Here is a 27972-nt window from a genome sequence, read left to right on the forward strand (position 1 = left end):
GATGATGATAAATGGTTAAGTAGGACTTACCACTCACCTGTACATGACTTATTTGAGTTCCATAAGAGACTGTCAGTGCAGAGATGTCATTAGCTTTTCAGTTCCTGTGATCTATTGTATTCTCATTCACACAGTCACACTGACCTCAAATGCCTCTACTTGCAGTCAATGTATGTTCAATTGAGTGAGCTAGAATGAAACATCGTGAACCTTGGTGATGTGTCTGTCCTGTTATTTGGTAAGCCACACATCAGTTTTATGAATGGTTACTTTTCTGCACTTTTATTTAAGTGCATAAAGAGTGATACTAATGTGCTTTAGTTTCATAAGTATGCTGATTAAGAAAAATTTGGAGTTTCATATGCTCATAGAATGAAGTTATTAAGAGTTAATACTGCACTGTGTGTGTGCGCGCGTTATTGAGTGGGGAAGATACAGCAACAAGTAATGTTATTTCATACACTTTGTGTATACACCTGCTGTCTTTTATGATATGATGTTTTCTTGTCTTTTTCAGAAAAAGTTATCCTCTCCAATGGTGATATCCTTTTGGAATGCGGCGTTAGCTCCACTGTTCCTGAAAGTCGGTCGACGTTAAAGGATTCTGTTTCACTTTTTTCTGGTCGCTATTCAGATCTATATGTGGGTAATAACCTAGTTGACAATTTGAAGCAGTCTTCCAATGAAAAAAGTAAAAGGAATTTACAAATGCCAAAGAGTGGTGTTCATTCCTCAGGGTGCAGCAATTTGTTCTTCTCAGATTCCAGTATTTCTACTAAAGATGCAAGCAGAGTCATAGAATGTATAACATTAAGTAGTAGTGAAACTTCAGATAACAACTATTCAAGTGAATGTAAAGTTATATCATCAGATCAAAATTCTGATATGTCTTCAATATGCTCCGAGGCGGGCATCCAAAAATCTGTTACTGAAAAATGTGTATCATTTGAATACAGGCAGTCTTCATCAGTATTTTCAACAAAATCATTTACACGGGACAATTCAACAAAATCGAGAAGAAAACTTTTGCCACGTTTTGGTAGGAACTTGGGCAGTAATAGTATACACTGTGACTTCAACAGTTCTTGTATGACTGTTGATCAGCAAGAAAATAGTACAAATGAAGCTGTGGAGCACACCACTGAAAATATGCTGCACTCTGTAACATGCTCATTGGAAAAGTTATCAGTGGATAGCAGCTGTGATGGCATTGAGACTTTAGGTTCATCACATTCTTTATCCAGGAGAAACCTTAGTTTAAGGACGTGTTCACATTCAGAGGTTTCTCATTCAGTACTTAACAATGGTTTCTTGGATAAAGATACTCACAACGGTATGAATTGTACACCTGGAAAGTATGATGAAGGCAGTATTGTCTGCTGGATGTTTCAAAGTACTCCAAAGAAAAAACACCTATCTTATGAAAGGGATGCATCTTATGAGGGACAGCTAAAAGTAAATAAAAATCAGAAACCAGAATTGGCTGCAACTACCAATGCAAGTAGTGACTTGATAGCAGGAGTGGTATTGGAGAAAAGTGTTCAATCCTTACAAAAGATTATAAGTGAAGATACTTCTCCAAAATCAGATTTGCATATCGGCCTAGAAGGAACAAGTGATTCTGGTCGATCAACGAAGACCTCTGATTATGTTAACTTCCGTACGTGCAGTTCAGACTCATCATCCAGCAGTGGATCATATTTCAGTATAACTGAAGAATATAAATATACAGATGAAGAAAATGGAATAGTCCTTAAAGAACGTAGAATCTTAACTGAAAAGTGCAGGTAAGTGGAACAGAGAAATTTTACAGTTAAAATGACATTATGTCTAGAAAAACATAGTGTGGAATACGGTACTTGCAATTAACTATCTCTTTATGTTTTTCAAAAATATTCTTTCCATATCATCACCTGTTCTCTCTTTTTAACTCAATGAAGTCATATTTAAATACACTACTGGTTGCTGTGACATCAGATTTAATAGATATCTGCTAGTATGATCATTTTGTGTATAAGCCAGTATGATTTTTGGGTATGGCAGACCTCAAAAGTCATTTAAATGTAGCCGCTGCTGTGGCGGAGCGGTTCTAGGCGCTTCAGTCTGGAACCGTGCTGCTGCTACGATCGCAGGTTCAAATCCTGCCTTGGGCATGGATGTGTGTGATATTGTTAGGTTAGTTAGGTTTAAGTAGTTCTAAGTATAGGGAACTGATGACATCAGATGTAAAGTCCCATAGTGCTTAGAGCCATTTGAACCATCTAAATGTAGAGCAGCACCTAACTTTTAACTCCTTGGCATTCTCATTCACTTCTTTTTCCTCTTGAGTGGTACATAACACACATTTTTGCGACATGGTTTGTGTTCTCTGTTGGGGGTATGTCCATTAGGAAATCAGCCCGTGGTTTTGAATGAAGTTTCATGGTGGTGGTACTCCACTGAAGGTTGCCTGTGAACTGATTACTCGAGTAGCTGTGAAAGCTCTATCAGTTGCTATGAAACCTCATCACCACGAACTATTCATTTCCGCATGTTTGCTTATGGAGATCAGTGACCATGTGACACACAGTACTTGTGTTTTGTTTTGGCATACATTTATGAGCAAACTATTAGCTAGAAACTGAACTCTATGCATTCCTAGAGTGAAGAGGCATTTACAAGCTGAGCATTGTTCTAAGATTTAAATGCCCTAGCTACGTCTTGCGAGAACAGTTCCTCATTTGATGATGCTGTTGGGTTAAGTGAAGCCTCGCCAGGGGTCTCACACCTCTTTTGTGGGCATGGGTGTGATGAGCAGAGTCCAGAGCCTCTCCCCCCCCCCCCCCCTCCCTCCCCTGCACTGTTACTTTTACATGTTCACTCAGACTTGGTTTGTAGGACAGATTCATTATTGGCACACTTGTTTATTCTTACGACATAGTGAGGCTTTTCTCACTTTTTCTACATTTACATAAATACTCTGCAAGCCACTGACAGTGTGTGGCGGAGGGTACTTGTGGTACCACTAATTTGTCCCCCTTCCCTTTTTCATTCACAAAAGAAGAATGATTGTAAATGAGCCTATGTTAGAGCTATCATTTCTTGAATTTTCTTGCTGTGGTTATTTTGTGTGACTTCCGTGGGAGTAATTAATATATTGTCCGACTTCCTGGAAAGTACGCTTGAAATTTCAAAAACGAACCTATCCATACGGCATGTCACCTGTGGCAGTGTCTCCCACTAGTGAGTTTTGAGCACGTCTGCAATGCTCTTGCACTGACTAAATGATCCCATAACCAAATGTGCCACTCATCACTGGATCTTCTCTCTCTCTCATCTATCAGTCCTGCCAGGTAAGGGTCCCAGATTGATGAAAAGTATTTGAGAATTAGTTGAACAAATGCCTTGCAACCCATTTTTTAAATTTTAGATTTCTTCCTATTAATCTGTCTGGCATGTGCTTTTCCTACTACTTGTTTTATGTGGTCATTCCACATACAGTTGCTCCGGATAGAAATTCCTAGATATTTTATAGTTGTTACTTGTTACCAGCAATTTGTTATCAGTAGTGTAGTTGCTTAGTAGTGGACTTTTTCCTATGTATGCGCAACATGTTACTTTTTTTTTTACATTCAGAATCAGGCGCCAGTCCCTGCTCCATTTGACAATTCTTTGTAGATTCTTCTCCAAATAGTTATTGTCATCTGGCATTGCTTTCTTCCAATAGACAACTGCATCATCAACAAATAGCCTTAAAGAGCTTCAGATGCATTGTACTAGATCATTTTTATAGATTGTAAACAAAAATAGTCCTGTGATTCTTCATCTTCTCCCAGAGTACTGCATCACCAAATAGTCCACGGGTGAACTGCCAGATATCAGTGCCCAATGGGCACAATGTTTTGGCAAAAACCATGTTACTATCATCAAGTGTGCTGACAGACTTTCTTTCCTACCTGTGAACATCTGAAGGCCGACCCACACACAGCCAGTGTCGGGGTAACACTTAATTCCCTGCCTCGGGCTGACAGGTAGGACACATACTTACCCCCTGGTAAAGGCCAGGCCCAGGGAGGGGTGATTACTTGAAATGGTACCTTCCGAATGTGCCGATTGATCCCACCGTCTCTTTCTCAGGAGGTGTGACTTGAGGTGTAAACAATCACCTAAGCCGGGAGTGCTCTGAGGAGGGGGGGGGGGGGGGGGGGGGGGGGGGGTGCTACCCACGAGGTAGCACACCATCGGAGACGCCAGTAATCATGGGGGATACTTTCACAATGGTTTCCTCTACTGTTACAACTTCTGCTCACAAACAAAAGTTAGAGGAGTTTCGGCCACGGACAATTCTTCCATCAGTGCCACAGTTCCTAGTTGTTAGTCTGACGAAGGTCAAGACTTCTCCACAGTCAACCCTTTCATTATTCAGAAAGGTGTCGATGCAATTGCAGGTCTTGTAAAGTCTTGTTCCTGATTATGAAATGGCACCTTGTTGTTAGTCAGTGCCCTCCAGGCATAAAAATTGCTGTGAACTACACTGCTACACACTTTTCCTGTCCGGGTGGAAGCGCACCACATTTTAAATTAATCACGCAGGGTGATTTATATACGCTCAGTCGATGGATTGTCCGATGAGGACAGTCAAAACTACCTGTCTGACCAGGGCGTAACGGCTGTACATAGTCACGGAAAGGGTTGACAAGGACTTGGAACCAGCCCGTACTCTCTTCTTGATGTTTGACAGAGTTCAACTTCCATTGAACATTAAAGCAGGATATTAGATAATTTCAGTTCACCCGTACATCTCCAACCCTACATGTTGCTATCGGTGTCAGCAGTTTAATCATACCAGCCAGTCGTGTTCCAATCCGGCCAAATGCATTACATGTGGCAGGGATGCCCATGAGGGTGATTGTCCACCTCCATCCTCTCGTTGCATCAACTGTATGGCGATCATGCTGCTTTCTCTAGAGATTGCCCTATTTTCAAAGATTAGTGAATTATTCAGGAAACCCGAGTGAAGGAAAAGGTGTCTACATTTGCTGCTCGTAAGTTATTTGCCAGTTGAAAGCCCACTGTGCCCCCAGCAGGTAAATATAGCACTGTCCTTGCATCTCCTTGGCCTACCAAGAAGGTAGCCACGCAGACCTGCAATCTCACCTTTAGTGCCACGGTCATCAGATTGGCCAGTGCAAAGATCACCCGTTCAACCTCCCCACTATCACCTGCTCATTCTACGACTCACACTTCATCGGCTCCTGCTAAATCACGAGCCCCAAAATTGGATGTAGAGCCTACTTGCAACGATTTTTTATGTACCGGACTTAACAACCATCGATTCCTCCCTCATCTCAATGTCCCGCTTCCAAGAAGGCTTATAAGAAACGAAGTTCCTCTCCTACTCCGCCACAGCAAATTTCATCTACAGCGCCACCTGCGGTAACCTTTCTCGGCTGTCTTCCATGTCACCAAGGTGCACCGCTGCCGCCAATCAACTGGCCGATCGCTGGTGGCAGGAGCTGCCCCAGAACAACCTAAGGATCAGGATCTTGTGCCTTTAGCTGAATGTTGTTCCACACTGTCAGCCTCCGGCCTTCAGCGGTCTTTGAGTTAACAGCAACCGTGGTGAGATTCTTCCCTTTTCTATCACCTTATGCCAATTATCCATGGAATATCTGCGACATTTGGGGGGGGTTAGAGACAAGTGCTGCCCCTCCTTCCCTTATCTTGTGGTCCTGCAGCACCATTTTCAGGACCTATACTCCCTGCACCCTACTGGAGAATCTGTGTTTTTCTCCATAATCCTACAGATTACAGGGCTCCCTTTAGGGAACACTTTCCGTGGAAATTTGCACATCAGCAATAGGGTTCGATCCAGTGGCTGAAAGGCCCACAAACAGCGGGTCACAAGGTTTCCTGTCCCTCTTCAGTTCTTACCTTCACCAACAGATAAGCTGTTGCACGAGTGCTGACTAACTATAGTAATAAAGGAGAACAGGAAGAAATCTCATGAGGAGACAACTCTGATGAAACCAGAGGTGCCAGACAACCCCCTTGCCCTCAGATTTGGAATGTATCTTCATTGATGATACACACTTGGGCATCACCCAGTCACCTTTGCCCCTTCAAGCTAACCAGGGCTTGCTTATGTGATAATACGGTGGAATTGTAATGGATATTAATGTCACATGCCAGAACATCAATTAATATCAACCTGTCCCCATCTATGTGCCATCCAAAAAACAGATTTCAATGATAGTCATGATCCAAATCTTTGAGGTTACTGTGCATTTGGTCAAAATCATACAGGCCCCCAAAGACCATGTGGTAAGTGTTTTGGTTTGAACAGATGTCAGTGAATAGGTTCCTCTCCATACCACATTGGGGTTGATAGCAGTGTGACTGAAAATAATGCCAGCACTTACCATTTGCAAAGTTTGTTCATCTCTAGGCAGGACACTCACATACCTTGAGATGGGCATATTAATCAGAGAGCTCCATTCCACTCCTTACTACTACCTCCCCCGTTCCACTACTTACGAATTTCAAACCACAATGCCCTTTGTGAAGGAATAACATTTCATTTGGTATGGACTTCTGATTGACTGTCTACTTTCTGATCTTGATCTGTCTTCTCAAAGACAGTACCCCTACGCACTGTAGTACTGTCCGTGGCTATTATCCTTACAGTCTCTTCCTTCGATCTTCTACAATAGTTGCTATTAAACAGTCTTTGTGATACATATCACTTTGTGGTGAGCCTTTCACTTTTTCTCACTATGTAATAAAGTTGCTGTTTTGTGGTCTCTGAAGAACCAATTGCCAGTAGCTTAGCTCTACTGTCACCTTCGTCCCCTCTGTCAGGCTGTGTAGATGAGGTTCTCTTACATTAACACCTGTGCTACTGTAACTGCAGTTCCCTTTCAACAGTCCTTCTCCACTGGCAGCTGGTATCCTAGTGAAGCAGACACAGTGCAACAGCTACTCACTATCATCAAAGGGTCTTTAAACATCTGAAGCAAAGTGCGTAGCAGACTACCCTCATTACTTTTAAGTGGTTCTGTGCAAAGGCTTGGAACTTAGTTAAACGAAATAAGAATGGATGCCAGGAGTGCATCATCTCTGCCTTGGGAGAGCATGAATCTTCACCTGAAGTGTGAGCTGAGCTCCCTTGTCCAGTGGGCTAACAAACATTAACAACTGTTCTGGGTCTTCTTCATGGTGGTATTTCTACCAGTGATTAGGTTCTTGCTGAAAACGTCTCAATCACAGTTTGTGACAGTGTCAGCATCCTCTTGTTATCCAGCTACTTTCCGAATGCATAAAGGACAAGTTGAAGATATCCTTTATTCATTAATCTCTGTAATTCTGGATTCTACAATGAACCTTTCACTGACTGGGAATCACTTTAAGCTCGTGACTCATTTTGTGATCAGGCTCCAGACTTGGGTTCAATTCTTAATAAGATTCTTCAACTGTATTTGGCTGGAAGGTGTTTTCCCTTTGCAGTAGAGAGGTAATGTCATCACCTCAGTCAAAAATCCAATGTCCATAGACAGCCACAGATTGATCAACCTCAACAGTGTGCTCTGCAGACTGCTTGAAAGGATGATAGCATGACAATTGAGCTGGGTTCTCAAATCACCGGGCCTTTTGTCTTTTGCAAGTGTGTTTTTTGAAAGGGATGATCCACAACTTACCAACTGCTTACATCGGAAACAGCAATCCGCAGGATTTTTCTAAATACCAACTTCTGAGTGCTGTTGTTTTTGACCTATGTAAAGCATGTGGCACCTTTTGGTGCCATCATATTGCACTTGCATTCCATGACAGGAATTCAAGGTGTCTTACCACTTTTTATTCATTAGTTTCTATACCTCCTATCAATTTGGGTCCAAGAGAATGCCATCCTACAGGGTTCCATGCTGAGTGTTGCACTGTTCCTTACTGCCATTGGTGTGGTGCACAAGTGACCTCTGTTGGACAGGTGACTAACCCTCACTGTGTGTCAACAACTTCTGCATTTAGTGTAGTTCCCATTGTGTAAATGGAGATGATGATCTAACAATTATTGAGAATTAAGACATACTAGTAGGGGAAGGAACAGAAGAAACAGTTGTGAGAGAATAAGGGCTTTCCGCTAATAATAGTGAATATACTGTTCAAAAATCCCCAGTTGAAGAGGTATACTTGGAAAAGGACTGGAGAGACAGGAAGGTTCCAGTTGGATTATGTCATGGCTAGACATCGATTCTGCAGTCAGATATTGGACTGTGAGATGTACCAGAAGCAGATACAGACTTGGATCACAATTTAATTATGAAGAGTTAGACTGGAGTTTCAATATTGTCCAGAAGAATCAATGTGGAAAAAAGTGGCATACTGAAGAAATGAGGATTGATGACATATCTGAAGTTCTCTAAGGCTTTATATGCTGTTATTATGAATGCCACAGTAGGCAGTTCATTTGAAAAAGGAATGGATATCTCATAAAGGCACACACAGAAAATGAATGGACAAATATAAAGATAAGGAAGGCAACTTTGAAGTGATCTTGGATAACTGAAGAAATCCTTCTTTCATCAATCAATTGAAGTAAATGCACCATGTTCAGGGAAAGACACGGATACAGCAATATGTCACTTAGAAATCATATAACAGAATGCGCAGGGAAGCCAAGGAAAAATGGCTGCAGGAAAAATCTCAAGAAACTGAAACAGAAATGATCGGGAGGACTGACCCATGATATAGAAAAGTGAACATAACCTTTGGTGCAGCACAGAAGAATAATGGACAGGTAGAAACAGCACATTGAAGGCTGCTTTGAAGGTGAGGAACTGCCTTATGAAGTAGTATAAACAGAAGTCAATATGGAAGATATAGGGGTCCAGTATTAGAATAAGAGTTAAACAGAACTTTGAAACACTTGCAGTCAAGTAAGACAGAAAATAGAGATAACATTCCTTCAGAATTTCTAGAAAAAAATTGGAGAAGTGGCAGCCAAATGACTGTTCTAGTTGGTTTGCAGAATATGAGTCTAGAAGTATCAGGAGCCTTCCAGAAAAATAGCAGCTACACAGTCCTGAAGATAGCAAGAATGGATCAGTGTGAGAACCATCACACAGTTGGCTTAGTAGCTCATGCATCCACATTGCTAAGAAGAATAATATACAGAAGAATGAAAAAGAAAACTGAGAATTTGTTAGGTGTTGATCAATTTACTTTTCAAAAAGATAGACACCAGGAAGACAGTTCTGACATTGCAATTGATAATGGAAGAAAGTCTTAGGAAAAATTAGGATGTATTCATGGGATCTGTCGACCTAGAAAAAGCACTCGAGGATTTAAAATGGAGCAAGGTGTTAGAAATTACAAAGAAAAATAGGAGTAAACCACAGGGAAAGATGGGTAATGTACAGTATGTACAAGAATCAAGAGAAAACAATAAGTATGAAAGTCAAAGACTGAAATGCTTGGATTAAAAAGCTTGTATGGCACCAATGCAGACATCTGTACCAGATGTCTGCATTGGTGTTCGTGCTTGCTCGAATTGTTCAGTGCTTGTAATGCCTTGGAAATCCAACAAATGTCAGTGTAGTTGCTTTGCACACAAGGAGCAACTGCATTTGACATCTCTCACACTCATTCAAGCATTCCATGCTAGAATGCTTTGGGAAAGAAGGAAAATACACTTCTCTAAGTTCACACTGTAAAAATGCTTGAAGGTATGTAAGACTATGCTAGCTATTTCTTCATCAGAAATTTTACTTTCCTTGTGAAAAAAGAGAACTGCCAATTTTCATTTTGTGTTCGTTTTTAGTTCCACTAAGATTTTTGAAAAAAACAGCATGGTTAACAAATTGTTTCTTTTTTTTTTTTCACGTCTGGTAATGTAAAGTCTTAGCTTCTTAATAAAGCATTTATTTTTTCATAATTCTTAACAGTTCTTGTGAACTGGTGCTGTTTGTCAAACGTGCATTTGATTTACAAATCTTATATTGAGAATGTGAGAGCATGCAGATTGCTGATTGCCACACTTAAGACCATGCACTACTGCAGCTAAAATATAGCCAAAAATACAAGAGTTTTTGAAACTGTATTGGCATTGATATCTATCTCTTTCTCAAGTAAATGTGTCTTATGATATTGCAGTGCCTGTGTTATTTTGATTACAATGCAAAGTTCCTTTGGACATGCATGCGTGTCCAAAGGAATAGGCACTGCAGGGACTACAGCTGTTCTAAAATACATTAAATTTATTCGCAATTGCGAATAATGACAACCATCAGCTGTAGCATGGAATGACAACTTGAAAGTTCAGCGTCTGACCTGTACGAGAATATACTTAATGGAGTTCAGGGTTCACGACATATGAAAGTTTGGGTTTGACCATGAATTGTGCACGGGTAGCATCATGGTAAGGCAATCGCTCATGACAAGCAGTAAATCTGGGTTTGAGTCTCATCCAGCATAAATTTTCATTGTCGTCATTCCACCCTACAGCTGATGGTTGTCATTATTCACAATTGCAAATACATTTAATTTAAATGTGTGTTACTAAATGGTATCAGTGCCGAAATTACAAGCCAGTGGAATTTGTACAGTTTCAATGTAGTTTAAATTACTCCAGGAGGGAAAAACAAATTGCTAGCAAACAACGCAGGCACAATATTGGACCCTTGTGTAATTTTAATCATCCGTGTTCAAAAAACTGCAAACATACAAATTTTTCCCTCTTTGAGGATCGATTACTCTGGAGAGTCGTCTGCTGTGGTGGTAAGAGTAGCTCAAATGTTAAATCATAAAAACTGTTACTACTTGAGAACAGACAGTAGGTCAGCATTGGTCGTAATGTCGTATGTCTTTTTTTTATTGCATTGCAGAGCGATTTCAGCTGACACTGCAGCTATCATCAGTGCTATAAATACAAATACGAGAATCAGGCATAGAAACAGCCCATTGATCAAATGCCATGTCACAGTTGTTGTACACAATCAAAATTCCACAGTCATGTGCCTTTATAAATAGTCATGTAGACTAAGCATAATTACTCTCGTTGTCGGAAAGGTTACCAGACAGGTTTTTTTTAAAAAATACAAAATTGCGTCTACAAAATAATCATCTACTAAGTAGTGATCCTGGTTCTTGTCAAAGTATTTGGCTATCAATACACAGTTGCCAATGTTTCTGGAGGTATTGAAAGCAAGCAGAAAAATTTTCTACTGAATTGCTTGTTAACCTCATTTGTCACAACCTCTTGGCTGTCTGTGATATCTTGATGAGGCTTTCCTTACAGTCACTTTTTCACTCTTGGAAAAAGAAAAAATTGCTAGATGAGAAGTCAGGTGAACATGGTGGATGTGGGATGGCAGAAACAGAACGTCTTGGTAACAGGTAAAGCAGTATGGGGTCTCACATTGTTCATGCAATTAGAACCAGTCCTAAGAATGTCACACATCAGGACGGTGACATCAATTTGCTTGTTGCAAACATTTCAAGACTTTCAGTGTAAAGAGTTTGGTTCACTATATGACCTGGAGGAACATACTGATGATGAATTAATCCTTTACTATCAAAGAATGTGATTGTTGTCTTTGTTCTTGAAGGTTGTTGTTTGACTCTTTTCGAGGCTGGTGATCCATGGCTCCACCGCTCAGCACATTGACAATTCGTGTGAGGTTCACACTGGTAGCACCAACTTTCATCCCCAGCAATAATCTTTTACAGAAATCTGGGATTACGTCTGGCTCTGTCCAGTAGTTCAGCAGAAATTCTTCATCTTTCCTCTTTCTGTTCATCTGTTAGGGTGCAAGGGATGAGTTTTGCAATAAGATTCCATTTCTCTAAATCTTTGCATAAAATCTTATGACACACATGACGATTCAAATTAAGTTCTTCTGATATTGCATGCACAGTGATATGATGGTCTTCTTGCATCAATGTGTTACACACTGCCTGTTTGCATCGGTATGTGCTGTAGACTGACAATCAACTCTGGGTTGTCTTGCACTGAATCTCTCCAGTCAGGAAACCTGTTGTGGCACTCGAAAACCTGACTTCTTGAAAGTGCCTTGCCTGCATATACTAGCTTAATCATTGTCCATGTTTCACTAAGAGTTTTGCTGAGGTTGATGCAGAACTTAATGTTCACTCCTTGCTCACAGACCTCATTCATTGTGTCACTGTAACTAATGCACCAAGAACCCAAACAGTGTGTTGCTAAGCACAGCCCTGCCACTAATGCGTGTGCACAGAAACGTGGCAAAGGTCATTTCAAGGATGAACAAGTACCAGGTAACAGAAAAACAGCATTTGTTCCTACTTTCTGACAAAGAGAGTATAATGATACATATTCCAGTCTAACTTCGGCATGTAGAAGCATTAGTCCAACTGAGGCCACTGTTGATAGATTCATACAGCTAACCCCAGTTTACGTCATACTGGATAACCAAAGCCCTCTGTTTATTGACCATAGGTAAAAGAGTGTGTTAAACATAAAAAAAAATTATGTGTAAAAATACAGGGAATCCAAAAAGTAACTGTAATAAAATAAAATTTCGTCTGGAGGCACACAATTCAAAAAATCATTAAGACAAATGTTACATTACGTTACATTCTTTTACATGTGGGCAGTAAAAATAGAGGGCATTGGCTGTAAAGTATGACATAATGTAACACTTGTCATAATGATTTTTGAATTGCATGCCTTCAGGCAAATTGTGTTTTATTGTATTTACTATTTGAATTTTCTGTATTTTTATTTATAAATTTTTTAGCTTCATTCATTCTTTCACATATGGCCAATAAACAAAGGGCATTGGCTATCCAGTATGATATGAACTGAGGTTTGCTGTGGATTTGTAAACAGTGGGCTTGGTTAGACTAATGTTTGTATGTGCCTGAATTGGATCGGAATGTGTTTCATCGTAATTATGTTCAGTCTACGTGATTACTTGTAACAGTATGTGATGGTGGAACTGTAATTGTGTACAACTGTGACATGCAATATGATCAATGCACTGTTTCTATGTCTGATTCTTGTATTTGTGTTTATAGCAGTGATGATTGTCTCGTCTGTGATGTGGAAGAGGCCCTGCCAGCAGTTATTGAGCGCAGTGGCTGCAACTGGATGCATATATTGGCAGATGTCGGCACAAATGATGCCTTCCGCTTGGTTTCTGAGGGCATCCTTGGCTCCTTTCAGTGAATGGCTGATTTGATGAAGGCAACTAGCATTGCATGCGTGGTGCAGGCTAAGCTGTCTATTTGTAGCATTGTTCCCAGGGTTGATCGCGGTCCTCTGGTTTGGAGCGGATTGGAAGGTCTAAACCAGAGGTGCGAATTTCTCAACCACCACTGTCTGGTACAGAAATGCAGGGCTCCCCTTGATAGGTCAGGTGTCCACTACATGCAGGAAGTGGCTACTAGGTTAGCAGCGTCCGTGTGGTGTATATGGAGGGCTTTTATAGCTTAGAGAAACCCTCCCTTGGGATCAGAGACGATTTGCCTGATAAATTAGCCACAATGTCCTCAAAACTGAGATAGAAAAGGTTAATATGATATTAGTAAACTGCTGGAGCATCCAAAGAAAGGTCCTAGAATTAGTATCTCTTGTTGAAGGTTATAAAGCACAGATAGTATTAGGAACAGAAATTTAATTGAAACCAGACATTAATGACGATGAAATCCTAACTTCAGATTGTAATATTTATCGTAAGGATAGATTAATCACCAATGGTGGTGGCGTGTTTCTTGCAGTAAATAATTCGATAAAATCTCCTGAGGTTATTCACAGATTCAGATTCTGAATTAATCTGGCTGAAGTTAAGCATCAAATATCAGTCAAAAATGGTAATCGGATGCCTTTGTAGACTGCCTGGGTTAGGAGCTCTAGTGCTTCAGACAGAACTTGCAGAATGTCATTAGTAATTTTCCCGATTTTCTATTGTAATAGAGGATGAGTTTAGCTTTCCAGGTATAGATTGGGAGTTTCATGCTATCAGTGCTGGTGCCAGAGACAAGGATTCATGTGACATTGTTCTGGATGTCTTGTCTGAAAATTACTTTGAGCAGATAGTTAGAGAACCAACTCATAAGGCTAACGATCATAAACCTCCCGGCAACAAACAGACCTGAGCTTATCGAATCAGTTAACGTAATGGAAGGTATCAGTGATCATAAGGCTGTGATAGCATCTATCACAATGGACCTGACAAAGAACATTAAGAAAGGCAGGAAGATATATTTGCTTAGCAGGAGTAACAGGATACAAATTTCAGAGTATCTGAGCAGTCAGCATCAAATATTCGGTGACAAGGACGAAGACGTGGAAAACAAATCGAAAAAATTCAAAGAATCGTGCAATATTCCCTATACAAATATGTTCCGAGTAAGGTCTTAAGGTGGTCTTATAGATCTTGCAATTAAATTTTCCCTGAGACATTTAAGTCTCATCTTTATCTATGATAATCATGGAAGCTGGAAAAATGAATTAAAATTTGTGCCATGACCAGGACTCAAACCTGTGTCGTCTTGCTTACTATGCAGAAATCGCTGGACATAAAGGAGAAGTCTTGTACCGTAAGTGATGTTACAGATCTTACAATTAAATTTTCCCCGAGACATTTAAATGTCATGTAGGGGGGAAATAAGCTAGGTATATGAATTGAAATTTATGTTGGGGAGGGCATTTCACTTAGCCAATGCAGAGGCTTGCCGACAGTCATTCTTCCCATGCGCTTTTCGTGAGTGGAGCATGGTTGGAGGGCTCATTTAGCGGTAAAAAAGTACCCTCCACCACACACCATAAAGTGGCTTGAAGAGTGTGATGTAGAAGACAATTTCCTAATCATCAGACTTACCATTTTTTGGGGGAGAGGGGGAGGTGGAGAGTCAAACACCTGACGGTTGCCTTGTGGTGAGCTTTCACGGTTGGAAACTGTCTCAAGCCCCTATGCCTGAACCTCGCCCTCCCCCCTCCCCCTGCCTCTCTTTTAAAGTGTGTCCACTGTATATTCCCATGCATTCCTTGTCTGTTTGTACCCAGACCACGAATTATGACAGATTTATTTGAACAATCTACAGTTCATCGCCCCATGACCTTTGTGTGCCTGTTCTTCAGGAGTGTTAGGTTGCTGCCATCATTTACAATGATTACTTTAAGTTGTAGATGGGCTGGGATGTACTTATATGTCTTGGCTCGTAACATCATTTGTTGCTTGTAATAGGTAGTATCTTTATAGAGAAACCGATAGCCATTAAGTCATATTTTTTATTAAATATACCACCCTAGATTGCATTTTAATTAATAGTGGCTCAATGAGCAGTGTCCAAGCCACTGATCAATAATACTCTTGTCATTTTCTAATATCTCATATTCATGATCTTCTGACCTGACCTTAGTTGTGTTACCTGTGTGTGCAGTTGTATTTCTCTGACTCCTAAGTCATGTGGGTAACCCAAGGAACAGACAGGCTGACTGTTTGACTGGAGAATATACTATTTGCCCAGAAATTGCTTTGATGATCCCGGGTGCATGTTTGTGGGTGCAGATGAGGCTTCTACTCACTCTGAACGTCTGGTGGGCTAATGCCCTCTCTAATAAACTGTATTGAGGAGACAGCAACTGCTGGTACTCCTCATTCAGTTCCTCTGGGAAGGACTCCACCATCCCATATTGTCTCCGAATCAATCATACCAGATTAAGCCATAGTTTATATTATAAAATGAGCCTTCCCCATATCATTTTTGTAGAGCGTCGTAGGCAGTAGATCATATCCTGGTAGAATGTCCCCTCTTTCTGGCTCTCCACACCAAGCATGATGATCCAAGTATTCTGTTGTCTCTGATGATGGCAGATGATGTACATACAGTCAAATTGGTTCTTTGATTCCTTAAAGAGTCTGGTTTTCATTCTCAGTTTTAATGTTTTAAACTACCTTAGGGGTAGGGTCGGGCAGGTTGTGTTGGGTTGCCTTCTGCTGCGTTGTGGGGCCTGGTGGTCCCAAGACCATACCTCTGCTAGCCGTCTTGGTCATCTCTCCTTTACTCTGTTTTTAATTACCTGTAGATGCAGTTAGTCCTTTTCCTGCTGCAACCTGTTTTATTTTTGTAGGCAGTGCCTCTTCATTAACACACTGGTGAAGACCAGACCTTAAGTTTCTTGTTTTAAGATACTGATGACAGAAACTGCTTTTATGCTTCCTCTGAGAGAGATGGTTTTGTTTCAATCTTAAAGTATTCTCTGTAGCAGATTGGGGGGTAGGGGTGGGAGGGGGGGTGGGACAGTTGTGGGAGGATTGCCTCCGCTACACGAGCCCTCGAGGACTCTCAACTATGTCGACCCACGTGCTGATCTGATTATTTGTGGCACCTTCTTTTACTGTTGACTGATTACTGGTGACCATAAGGCTTTTATCCTTTTCACTTTTAGTATTATTGATCTTCTCACCTTCAGCTAGAAGGAATTAGCATCATACCCCTGTGTAGAGTCTCTGGGGATTAAATGTGGGATGAAGCTCATCTGCTCTCTGCCCTGCAAGTTGGCTTGACACTGTACTTTCATCTCTAGTGCAGTTATTTTTCTTCCCTGGCGCAACATTGCTTCGATTTTACCACACCTACTTACCTTACAATACCAATTCAATCTGATATCTGGCTGATATCATTAACTCCAGATGAACTGTCCCATGACTGAGGGTCAGATGACCTTGTCTTTCAGTCCCTTAACCCACAACCAACCAATGTAAAGTGACAGAGAAACAAATTGTATTTTATCAGCTTTGGGATTCTTCCTGGAGCTCCATAACAGAAATTTTCCAGTATCGTTATTAAATCAGCTGTAGTAATCTTTTTGTATGAAATATGGATTGTTTTTATATATTCTTCTGCTTGTTGGTATCACAATACACTTGTGTGAAATGACTTTTCGTAAGAGGAAGATACTGGGGTTTGGTAGAGTGCTACTAAGATTAACTATTTATTCATAAAAAGTTAAAATGCTAGACACAGAGGCTGGTTGGAACACTACAGGGATTGCAAGGTCAGGTGGTATAACCTTCTTCTTAGTCTGAACAGTCTCATCAGGCCATTTGTATACACACACACACACACACACACACACACACACACACACACACTAGCCTATCGGATCTCTGACTTAGATGATCATTTTATTTCTCATTGTAGCCCTCCCCCTTTCTTTCCACCACCTCTTCATTCTTTCCTTCTATCTTCACAATACTCTCCTACATTCCTCAACCCACTCTGGCTGTAATATTTTTAAGTTTCTTAAAGTAAACTATTGCTCTCCTATAAAGAGTGTGTGTGTGTGTGTACTGATTCATGCTTTTTGTTTCCTTCCTTAGCATTCCTGATGATGTTTTTGACAGTGTGAAGATTCCTGCAGAATGCTGTGTAAACCTCTCATTGCCTGGTAAGTGGAAACAAAAATGATTCAAAACAGGGGTTTATGAATATTTGTATCCAGCAGCTTTATTATTGGTGACAAAGCTATGACTGGTGTGGCAATAGAAAACAGCAAAAGGAAATCCAAAGTTTTAAATTTAACTTTCAAGGAATCATTCATGCAGTACAGTTGTACAGACATACCACCATTTGAGTGTTGAACAGGCTCCCTTATGGAGGACAGAGCAATAGGCATCCCGGACATTGCGAAGCAACTGAAATAGTTAAAAACAAACAAGTTGCCAGATCTAGATGGAACCCATATTCGGTTGTCAGAGTATTCCACACCATTGGCTCCTTCTTAGCTTACATTTATTGTGAATCTTTCACCCAGTGCAATCCCAGGTGGCTGGAAAAAAAAGTGCACGTGACTTCTGTATGTAAAAGGATAAAAGAACACTTGCAAAATTACAGACAAATATTCTTAATATTGGTTTGCTGCAGAATGCTTGACATTTTCTAAATTCAGATATAGTAAGTTCCCTTAAGACAGAAAAGCTTCTGTCCCCAAATCAGCACAGATCTACAAAGCATCACTTGCGAGAAACTCAGCTTGTCCTTCTCTCCCATGATATCCTGTGAGCCATGGATGAAGGGCAACTAGCAGATTCCATATTCCTAGATATCCAGGAAGTGCTTGACACAATGTCCCACTGCTCACTTTTAATAAAGGTCCAAGCATACAGAATAGGTTCCCACACATGTCAGTGGCCCAAAGACTTTGTAAGTAATAGAACACCCATGTGTCATACTCAGCGGCAAATGTTCATCAGAGACAAGGGTATCGTCAGGAATGCTCCATACGAATTGATGGGTAGGGTGAGCAGCAGTCTGCAAATGTTTACTAATGATAATGTATTATACGGGAAAGTATTGCAATGTAGTATATGGTAAAAATATTGTCACTGAGTGACAAGGATGATACAGAATGACTGAGATGGAATTTCTATTGGTGTTACGAATGGGCAGCATGATCTAGATACAGAAAAATGTAAACTAATGCAGGAAAAAAGGCAAATTGTAGACCTTGGTTTATCAGGTGAATTTTATGAAAGTGTAGCTCATCTGAGGAGGAGACCACTTACAGAACACTGATACAGCCCATTCTTGAATAGTGTATGGAATGCCTACCAGGTCTGATTAAAGGAAGACATTGTGGCAATTCAGATATGTGATTCTAGATTTATTACCAATAGATTCTTATCAACATACAAATATTATGGAGATGTTTTATGCACTCAAATGGGAAATCCATGGAGGGACGATGACTTTGTTTGCACAAGACACTATGGAGAAAATGTAAGAGAACTGCTATTTGCCACTAACTGCAGCAAAATTAAGCTGCCATCAATGTACATTTCGTATAAGCACTGCAAAGACAAGGTAAAAGAAACTAGGGCTCTTGTGGAGGCTTAGAGAATCATTTTTCTCTCTCTTCATTTATGAGTAGAAGGGAAAAGAAAATGAACTGTATTGGTACTGCAGTACACCATACAGTGGCTTTTTAGTAGGAATATAGATGTAGGTGTATCAGGAAGAGGTGATGTCATGACAGAGTTTTCAGGTGAACATCTTAGCTCTTGAGGGCTAATCTATTGAAGCTTTGATGGCCTGGATGGTACTGTGTAATGAGTGGGCTGCCGCTGATTGTCTTGGAAGGGGGGGGGGGGGTTGAGAGGTGTTGACTGGGAGGTCAAAATCCAGAAAAGTGGAGTAAGATTTGAAAGAGGATTAGGAGGATTTCAGTTGAGTGAAAGTGTTAAGCTGTTGCTTTGCCTTGATGAAGAATTTACTTTGAGAAATAAATGAAAGTATGTGTTGTTTGCCATAATAATACCAGTGCTTTTGATGGATTTGAGGGGTGGTTTAGGTACAAAGAGCTTGTTGAGGTGTGTAGAGATGTATTGTAAAAGCTGTGCTCTTGGAGTGTATGTATAAATGGGATGCACACCAGTTCCCACACACTTGCAGCAGCATAACCACCAAGCATTAGTTATGGCAGATTGTATGTATTGTTCATATGGCAGATACCTATCTGCCAAATCATATTAGATACTATGAGCTGAAGTCTTGCTACAGAAATGTGCAGAGCCACAAAACTAATATATGAATCACTTAAAGGTCCAAAATGAGGAAATGTGGGCTAGACAGAATTATCTGGAAAGCTACTGTATTCAGTTTGCTGGCATGTCGACTGGACAATAAAATGACATGACATGACTGTTGAATGACAAAGGGAACTCATAAAATTGGCGAGCAAATTACAATCGATGTGCATTAACATTACAAAGGACAAAGTGCTGTTTGACGATAATTTGTCTTTCAAGCATTAATGTTTGTAGTCATTTGTTACCCTTAGTGGAGAAAAACTACACCTAACTACCAGATGATGATGATGATGATGATGATGATGATGATGATGATGATGATGATGATGATGATGATGATGATGATGATTCATGGATATAGTGCAGAGATCTTGTTGCACATTGCTGTTTCTGCATAGTTAACTGCTGCTGTAGCACCAGACTTAGAAACCCGCAGTTCATCACACTTCACATTAGAGCTTAAGAAATTGATATTTTGCTCCAGGCATGAAAGTTTCTAGTTCACACCTGAATGTGGTGTGTCTGCTCACCCAGGGAGAGAGTTCTGGGTACCCTCATCGTGCATTGACAAATTAGTGTGTGTAACAGAATGTTGATAATGATCAGAGCTATTATAAGAAAAGCTCAATAGTTTTGGAACACAGTCATATTAGGTCCACTGTGTGAGTGCTGTTGTGTTGTGGTCTTCAGTCCAAAGACTAGTTTGATGCAGCTCTCCATGTTAGCCTATCCTGTCCAAGCCTCTTCACATCTGTGCTACTACCACACTTTACATCTGTTTCAACCTGTTTACTGGCTGCCCACTACAATTTTTATCCTTCCAGTATCAGATTGACAATTTCTTCAGAATGAGATTTTCACTCTGCAGCGGAGAGTGCGCTGATATGAAACTTCCTGGCAGGTTAAAACTGTGTGCCGGACCGAGACTCGAACTCAGGACCTTTGCCTTTCGTGGGCAAGTGCTCTACTATCTGAGCTACCAAAGCACGACTCTCACCCTGTCCTCACAGCTTTACTTCTGCCAGTAACAGTTTTAACCTGCCAGGAAGTTTCATATCAGTGCACACTCCGTTGCAGAGTGAAAATCTCATTCTGGAAACATCCCCCAGGCTGTGGGTAAGCCATGTCTCCGCAATATCCTTTGTTCCAGGAGTGCTAGTTCTGCAAGATTTGCAGAAAAGCTTCTGTGAAGTTTGGAAGGTAGGAGATGAGTTACTGGCGGAAGTAAAGCTGTGAGGACAGGGCGTGAGTCGTTCTTGGGTAGCTCAGATGGTAGAGCACTTGCCTGCAAAAGGCAAAGGTCCCGAGTTCGAGCCTTGGTCCAGCACACAGTTTTAACCTGCCAAGAAGTTTGCCAATTTCTTGGTCCCATCAACCTGTCCCTTCTTGTAGTGAAGTTGCACCATAAATTTCAATTTGCTCCCAGTTCGATTCAATACCTCCTCATTTGTTATTTGATCTACTTTCTAATCTTGAGCATTCTTCAGTAGCACAACATCTCAAAAGTTTGTCTTCTTTGAATTGCGTGTCATCCATGTTTCACATCCCTACAGTGCTATATTCAAGACACATAACTTCTGAAAAGTTTTTGATTGAAAGTTAATGAATAGCTTTTTTCAGAAATGCTTTTCTTGCTGTTCCCAATCTGCATTTTGTATCTTCCCTTCTGTGACCATCACTAGTTAATTTGCTGCCCAAAGAACTCGTAATACACCTTATTTTTGCCAATAGTAAACATTGTCTAACTTCAAGTAATACTCACAGCACGTAGGGATTGAAAGTTATATTTTATTGTGAATAACTTAAGATACTGCAGTTGAAAGAGCACCTGAAACACTAATCTATAGGCGTAACTTTTATGGATCATAAATAACAAGTATACATTTAGCGGAAAGTGTGTAAAGTTATTTGAGTCTATTTCTAAGTATTTAATCTGTATTGCAGTGTGTGATAAGTGTGGATGTTGCCTTCGGTTAATCAGACAGGGAATTGTATGTTTAGATTAAGGGTTGGAGTCCCATTGAGGTGATCATAGTGGGAAATGACTGAGGAATCCTTACAGGTTCTCCCAAGGAACTGCAGGCTGTGCAAAAATGTCAGGAGAATTGCTGAAGAGGAAGCAAAGATTTGTGCCCTCCAGGCTGAATTAGATGATGCAAAATTTGACCTAGAAAGGCTGAAGGGGGAAAAGGACTGTGGGAACTGAGTAAAGGTGACAAACAGTGGGTGAAAGGAGAACAGCTCTTAGACTTACACATTTGAGCTTGCAATATCTAATAAGTCTAACTTCTTACCTGAAGTAAGAGGGGAATAGTGTTATCCAGCGAAGGTCATAGCAGGGTGCAGCAAACTAAGTGTATGTAGGTACCAAAAGAGATTGGGAAGAAGAGTCTTGCTACGAGGTAGTAGCCATGGCAGGGGTGTAGGCTGGATGATACAGGACAAATAAGGAACTGGGTACCAGGTCACAACCATTGTGAAGCAAATTTAGCCAGGTTGACAGGACATGGAAAATTTCTGGAAAGATTTTTGTCAAGAAAATCAAGCGATCATAGTAGGTGGAGCAGGGAACAGCTTGGTTGAAGACAGAAATTACAGGATTATGGATGACTGGAAGAAATAGGAGCAGCAACTATGTGCATAAGCAAGAGTCTTCTGGAGATTCTACACTGCAATGACCAGGCCTGGATTAATCCCACTGTGGGTCATGTGAACAAGGAGTTGAGCAGGTTGCCGCTAAGTGGAATGAAATCTCATAAGTGTACAGTGCCTATTGATACAGTTGAGAGGTGGAAATAAGAGATGGAAAAGTAAGGTGGCTCAGCATCTTGCAGAAAATGTATAGGGTTAGCACTATCACACAAAGTAAGATCTCTTCGGTTACTGGTGTCAGAGGTGTACCTTCTTTAAGGTGTCTTATTGTGAAATATATTAAAATAACTGAGGAATGCATGAAAAGTAAGCTTAGCTTATTTCATCAGAATATAGGAGGAGTAATAAGATAGGAGAGGTTCTTGTGTTTCTGGAAAATTGAGAGAACCATGGAGATAGACGTCCTATGCCTACCTGAGCACCATGTAACCACAAGGTTAGGGAAGTTGAAAGATTACACTCTGACATCTTACTTGTGTGGAACTAATTTAGAAAAAGGAGTTCTTAAGACAGAATACAAGCTCAAAAAACATTGACACAAGTATTTTGTTGTGATCAGCACTTAGAAGTGGTGTGCATGTGAATTAAAATTGAAAAATAGTTTACGTTTAATTGTAATAGAGGCACCTAGATCCCTTACTATGTTATCTGTCAGACATCAGTGAGCAGTTAAGTCTGTGGTGATTTCTGTGTGATTTTCTAAAGAAATGTCATAGAAAAACTGATCTGGAAACCTTATTTGGATTGCACAATTTGATATCGGTAATTAATTTTCGAATGTAGGTGGATAAAGACAGTAGGAACCTAATTGATGATATTTTCTCTTACGAAGCTCAAAGCAAGAAAATAAGAAAACACCACGTGCTGTAGATACTATTCAGTGGAAATCAGAATAATTAGTGACTACAGGGCAAAGATATTTAGGAATAATTTAAAAGAGATGGCATGAGATGAACTTTGTAAGGAACCAAATGCTGACAGAAAATTTAATCTTTTCCAAGATATGAATTTATCATTATTTTAAAATACTTTCTGTTGTGTTGGCTGAAGAGCCAACACCGTGTTACTAGAGGAGGCTGAAATTCCTGTGTTTTAGCTCACACAGCTGGCGTGAGGAGGGAAGAACTATATTGATGTGAGGTCTGGAACATGACAAAGAATGAGAATACAGAATGTGGACGTAATTAGTTTCATACTTAACTTTAATCCATTAATGATGAACGTCGCTCGTGACGGTACATGATTCACAATATTATCTGTTCAGAATAGTAACTGAATATGGCGCCTTGCTAGGTCGTAGCAAGTGACGTAGCTGAAGGCTATGCTAAACTGTCGTCTCGGCAAATGAGAGCATATGTAGACAGTGAACCATCGCTAGCAAAGTCGGCTGTACAACTGGGGCGAATGCTAGGGAGTCTCTCTAGATTAGACCTGCCATGTGGCGGCGCTCAGTCTGCAATCACTGATAGTGGCGACACGCGGGTCCGACACATACTAACGGACCGCGGCCGATTTAAAGGCTACCAGCTAGCAAGTGCGGTGTCTGGCGGTGACACCACACTTTCCACATAAGTTAATCAGAGATGGGATTAAGCAGCCATGTAAAAAAAACCATGGATCGCTAGAGGTATTTAAGTATCTTGTGAAAGAAAAAGGGTAATGTATCTGTTAGTAGAACAAGTAAAGGACTTACAGTAGTTGCGCACTACAAAAATTGCTCAAATTAGTAAGGAAAGTTACTAAAAGGTTGGGGAACATCCATATATCATCAGAAGTCATAGACTTTGACAGCAAACTTAGATCTATATGGAATCTAGTAAAAAGAGGTGTGAGAACAGGCCGTAGAACAGGAAATGACACTATTGATTTAAATGGAAAGGCTACGAATGATCAGTCACAAATAGCAAATGTGTTTAATCATTATTAAATGTAGTAGAAAAAAGACACAGTTAGAAAAAAGACAAACAGTTAAAGGAAAAGATCAAAGCATATTTTGAAAAAGCATAGAGGTCAGTCATATGAATGTCTTGCCAACTTCTCCTTCTGAAGTTCAGAAAATTGTATTTTCTCACAAAAATAAAAGCTCATCTTGATTGAGTGGTGTTTCCAACAGAGTACTAAAGACTTGTTCCCTTATAATAACTGCTGTCTTTCCTGAAATATGTAGTTGATCACTAACTCATAGCATTTTTGCAAAGGGATTGAAATACGCCATTGTTATCACCCTCTGTAAGAAGGGCAACTACTGACTTGTTTCACTACTAAAATCATTTTCCAAAATTTTGAGGTGATGTATTCTATACATAGAATAGTATCCCACTGGAGCAACAGTAATATCCTCAGTAAGTTGCACTTCGGATTCCAGAAGAGTTGCTCAGTTGAGAATACCATTTACACACTCACTCACCAAACTTTACGAGCACTAAAGAAGAAAATGGCACTTGTTTGTACTTAAAGTGACGTTTCTAAGGCATTTGACTGTTTGAATTGCAATATTATCTCAGATAAACTGAGGTTTTATGGAACTAATACTCTAGCCAATCAGTGGATGCTACCCCTTTCTACACTGAGGCGATGAAAGTCATGTGATACTGATATGTACATACACAGTTGGTGGTAGTATCACTTACACAAGATATAAAAGGTCAGTGCATTGGCAGAGCTGTCATACGTACTCAGGTGATTTGTGAGGAAAAGTTTGACTGATTATGGCTGCACAATGGGAAGCAACAGAATTCAATATTCAGAGATTCTCTGTATCAAGTGGGTGCTGCAGTTACCAAATTTCAGGCATTACCTCTCACAACTAACACAGTGGCTGATGCCCTTCACTTAATGACAGAGAGCAGCAGTGGTTGTTCAAAGTTGTCTGCTAACAGATATGCATCACTCCGTGGAGAAAGTGCAGAAATCAGCGTCAGACCTACAGTGAACAGTTTCTTTAGGACAGTGTGGCAAAAATTTGGCGTTAATGTACGATGTCAGCAGACAATGGATGAAAGTGCCTTTGTTAACAGCACGTCACCTTGAGCCCCGCTCCTGGGCTTGTGATCTTATTGGCTGGACTGACTGGAAAACCATGGCATGTCAGATGAGTCCAGATTTCAGTTCATAGGAGCTGATTATAGGGTTTGAGTGTGGCACAAACCTCATGAAGCGATGGACTTGTTGTCAGCAAGACACTGTGCAAGTAGGTGATGGCTCCATAATGGTGTGGGCTGTGTTTAGCTGGTGGAAATGGTTATGTTTGGCTACTTGGAGACCATTTGCAGCTATTCACGGGCTTCTTGTTCCCAAGTAACGATGGAATTTTTATGGATGACAATGCACGATATCATCAGGCCACAATAGTTCACGATTGGTTGAAGAACATTCTGGACAATCAGAGCAATGATTTGGCCAACCAGATTGCCAGACATGAATTCCAACAAACATTTATGGGACATAATTGGGAAGTGAGTTGATGCACAAAATCCTACACTGGCAACATTTTCACACTAGACGGCTATAGTATGGCTCAGTATTTCTGCAGGAGACTTCAAACGACTTGATCATACCCATAGAGTTGCTGTGCTACGCTGAACAAAAAGTCTGGCATGATATTGTGATGTATCCCATGACTTTTGTCACCTCATTATAAAAGACTGCAGAAAATTGTGTTTAATAAGTCAGTTAATGTAAGTAATCTGACTGGGGAGAAATCATATATGGGGTTACTCAAGGCTCACTCTTATGTCTGCTGCTGTTCCTCATATGTAAATGATCTTCTGTCTAATACACAAGAAGCAAAATTAGTTCTTTTTGTGGATGATACTAGTATTGTAACAGATATACAGCAACAGAACGAATGGTAAATAAAATTTCTAAAAGTACATTGACTAATTCTTTGTAAATGGTCTCAATCTTGTTTTTAAAAAGAAACAACATATTGAGTGCTGCACAGCAAGAGAAACTATACCAATGATTAGTGTAGGACATAGTGGGGAAATAATGAGAGTGGAAAATTCAAAAATTTTTGGTGTCTGTATTAATGAGAACTGAAACTAGAGAAACACATTTTTGACCCCCTGAAACAACTTAGTTCAGCCACATTTGCCCATTGGATCATTGCAATTATTGAGGAGAGATAAGACTTGTTGTTGTTGTTGTTGTTGTTGTCTTCAGTCCAAAGACTGGTTTGATGCAGCTCTCCATATTGCACTATCCTGTGCAAGCCTCTTTATTTCTGAGTAACTACTGCAACCTACATCCTTCTGAATCTGCATACTTTATTCATCTCCCTATGTGATTTTTACCCCCCACACTTCCCTCCAGTACTAAATTGGTGATCTCTTAATACCTCAGAATGTGTCCTACCAACTGATCCCTTCTTTTAGTCAGGTTGTACCACAAATTTCACTTCTTCCAATTCTATTCAGTACCTCCTAATTAGTTACATGTTCTACCCATCTAATCTTCAGCATTCTCCTGTAGCACCCCATCTCAAAACCTTCTACTCTCTTTTTGTCTAAATTGTTTATCACCCATGTTTCACTTCCCATACATGGCTACATGCCATTCAGATACTTTCAGATAGAACTTCCTGGCACTTAAATGTATACTTGATGTTAAACAGTTTCTCTTCAGAAACACTTTTCTTGCCATTGCCAGTCTACATTTTATATCCTCCCTACCTCACCCATCATGAGGTATTTTGTTGCCCAAATAGCAAAACTCATCTACTTTAACTGTCTTATTTCCTAATCTAATTCCCTCATCACTGGATTTAATTTGACTACATTCCATTATCTTCCTGTTGCTTTTGTTGATATTCATCTTATATACTTCTTTCAAGAAGCTGTCCATTCCATTCAACTGCTCTTCAAAGTCCTTTGCTGTCTGTGACAGAACTACAATGTCATTGGCAAACCTTAAAGTTTTTATTTCTTCTCCCTGGACTTTAATCCGTATTCCAAATTTTTCAATGGTTTCCTTTACTGTTTGCTCAATATACAGATTGAATAACACCTGGTCTAGGCTACAACCCTGTCTCACTCCCTTCTCACCCACTACTTTCCTTTCATGCCCCTTGACTCTTATAACTGCCATGTGGTTCCTATACAAATTGTAAATAGCCTTTTGCTCCTTGTATTTTACGCCTACCACCTTTAGAATTTGAAAGAGAGTATTCCAGTCAACAGTGTCAAAAGCTTTCTCCAAGTCTACATATGCTATAAATATAGGTTTATCTTTCCTTAACCTATCTTCTATGAGAAGTCATAGGGTCAATATTGCTTCACGTGTTCTCCAGAATCCAGACTGATCTTCCCAAACATCGGCTTCTATCAGCTTTTGCATTCTTTTTTAAAGGATTTGTGGTAGTATTTTGCAACTTTGACGTATTAAACTGATGATTTGGGAATTTTCACACCTGTCGACACCTGCTTTCTTTGGAATTGGAATTACTATATTCTTCTTAAAGTCTGAAGGTATGTCCCCTATCTCGTACATCTTGCTCATCAGATGGAAGGCTTTTGTCATGGCTGGTTCTCCCAAGGCTATCAGTAGCTCTAGAGGAATATTCTGTACTCCTGGAGCCTTGTTTTGTCTTAGGTCTTTCAGTGCACAGTCAAATTCTTCTCACAGTATCATATCACCCTTGTCTTCTTCATCTATGTCATCTTCCATTCCCATAATGCTGCCCTGAAGTGCATCTCCCTTGTATAGACCCTGTATATACCCCTTCCACCTTTGTTTCCCCTTCTTTGCTTAAGACTGGTTTTCCATTTGA

The 27972-nt window shown here is 40.2% G+C and overlaps 1 protein-coding gene across 1 annotated transcript in view; it reads left to right on the top strand.

The window, feature by feature from the left end:
- Window positions 1-27972, top strand: part of LOC126190990 (ankyrin repeat domain-containing protein 12-like) — a 115230-nt gene that overhangs the window by 64661 nt on the left and 22597 nt on the right. The window contains exons 4-5 of the mRNA XM_049931666.1: window positions 518-1787; window positions 17343-17410. Of these exons, the coding sequence (XP_049787623.1) occupies window positions 518-1787; window positions 17343-17410 (1338 nt within the window). The remainder of the gene's footprint in view (window positions 1-517; window positions 1788-17342; window positions 17411-27972) is intronic.

The sequence above is a fragment of the Schistocerca cancellata genome, chromosome 6 (assembly GCF_023864275.1).
Source record: "Schistocerca cancellata isolate TAMUIC-IGC-003103 chromosome 6, iqSchCanc2.1, whole genome shotgun sequence".
NCBI lineage: Eukaryota > Metazoa > Arthropoda > Insecta > Orthoptera > Acrididae > Schistocerca > Schistocerca cancellata.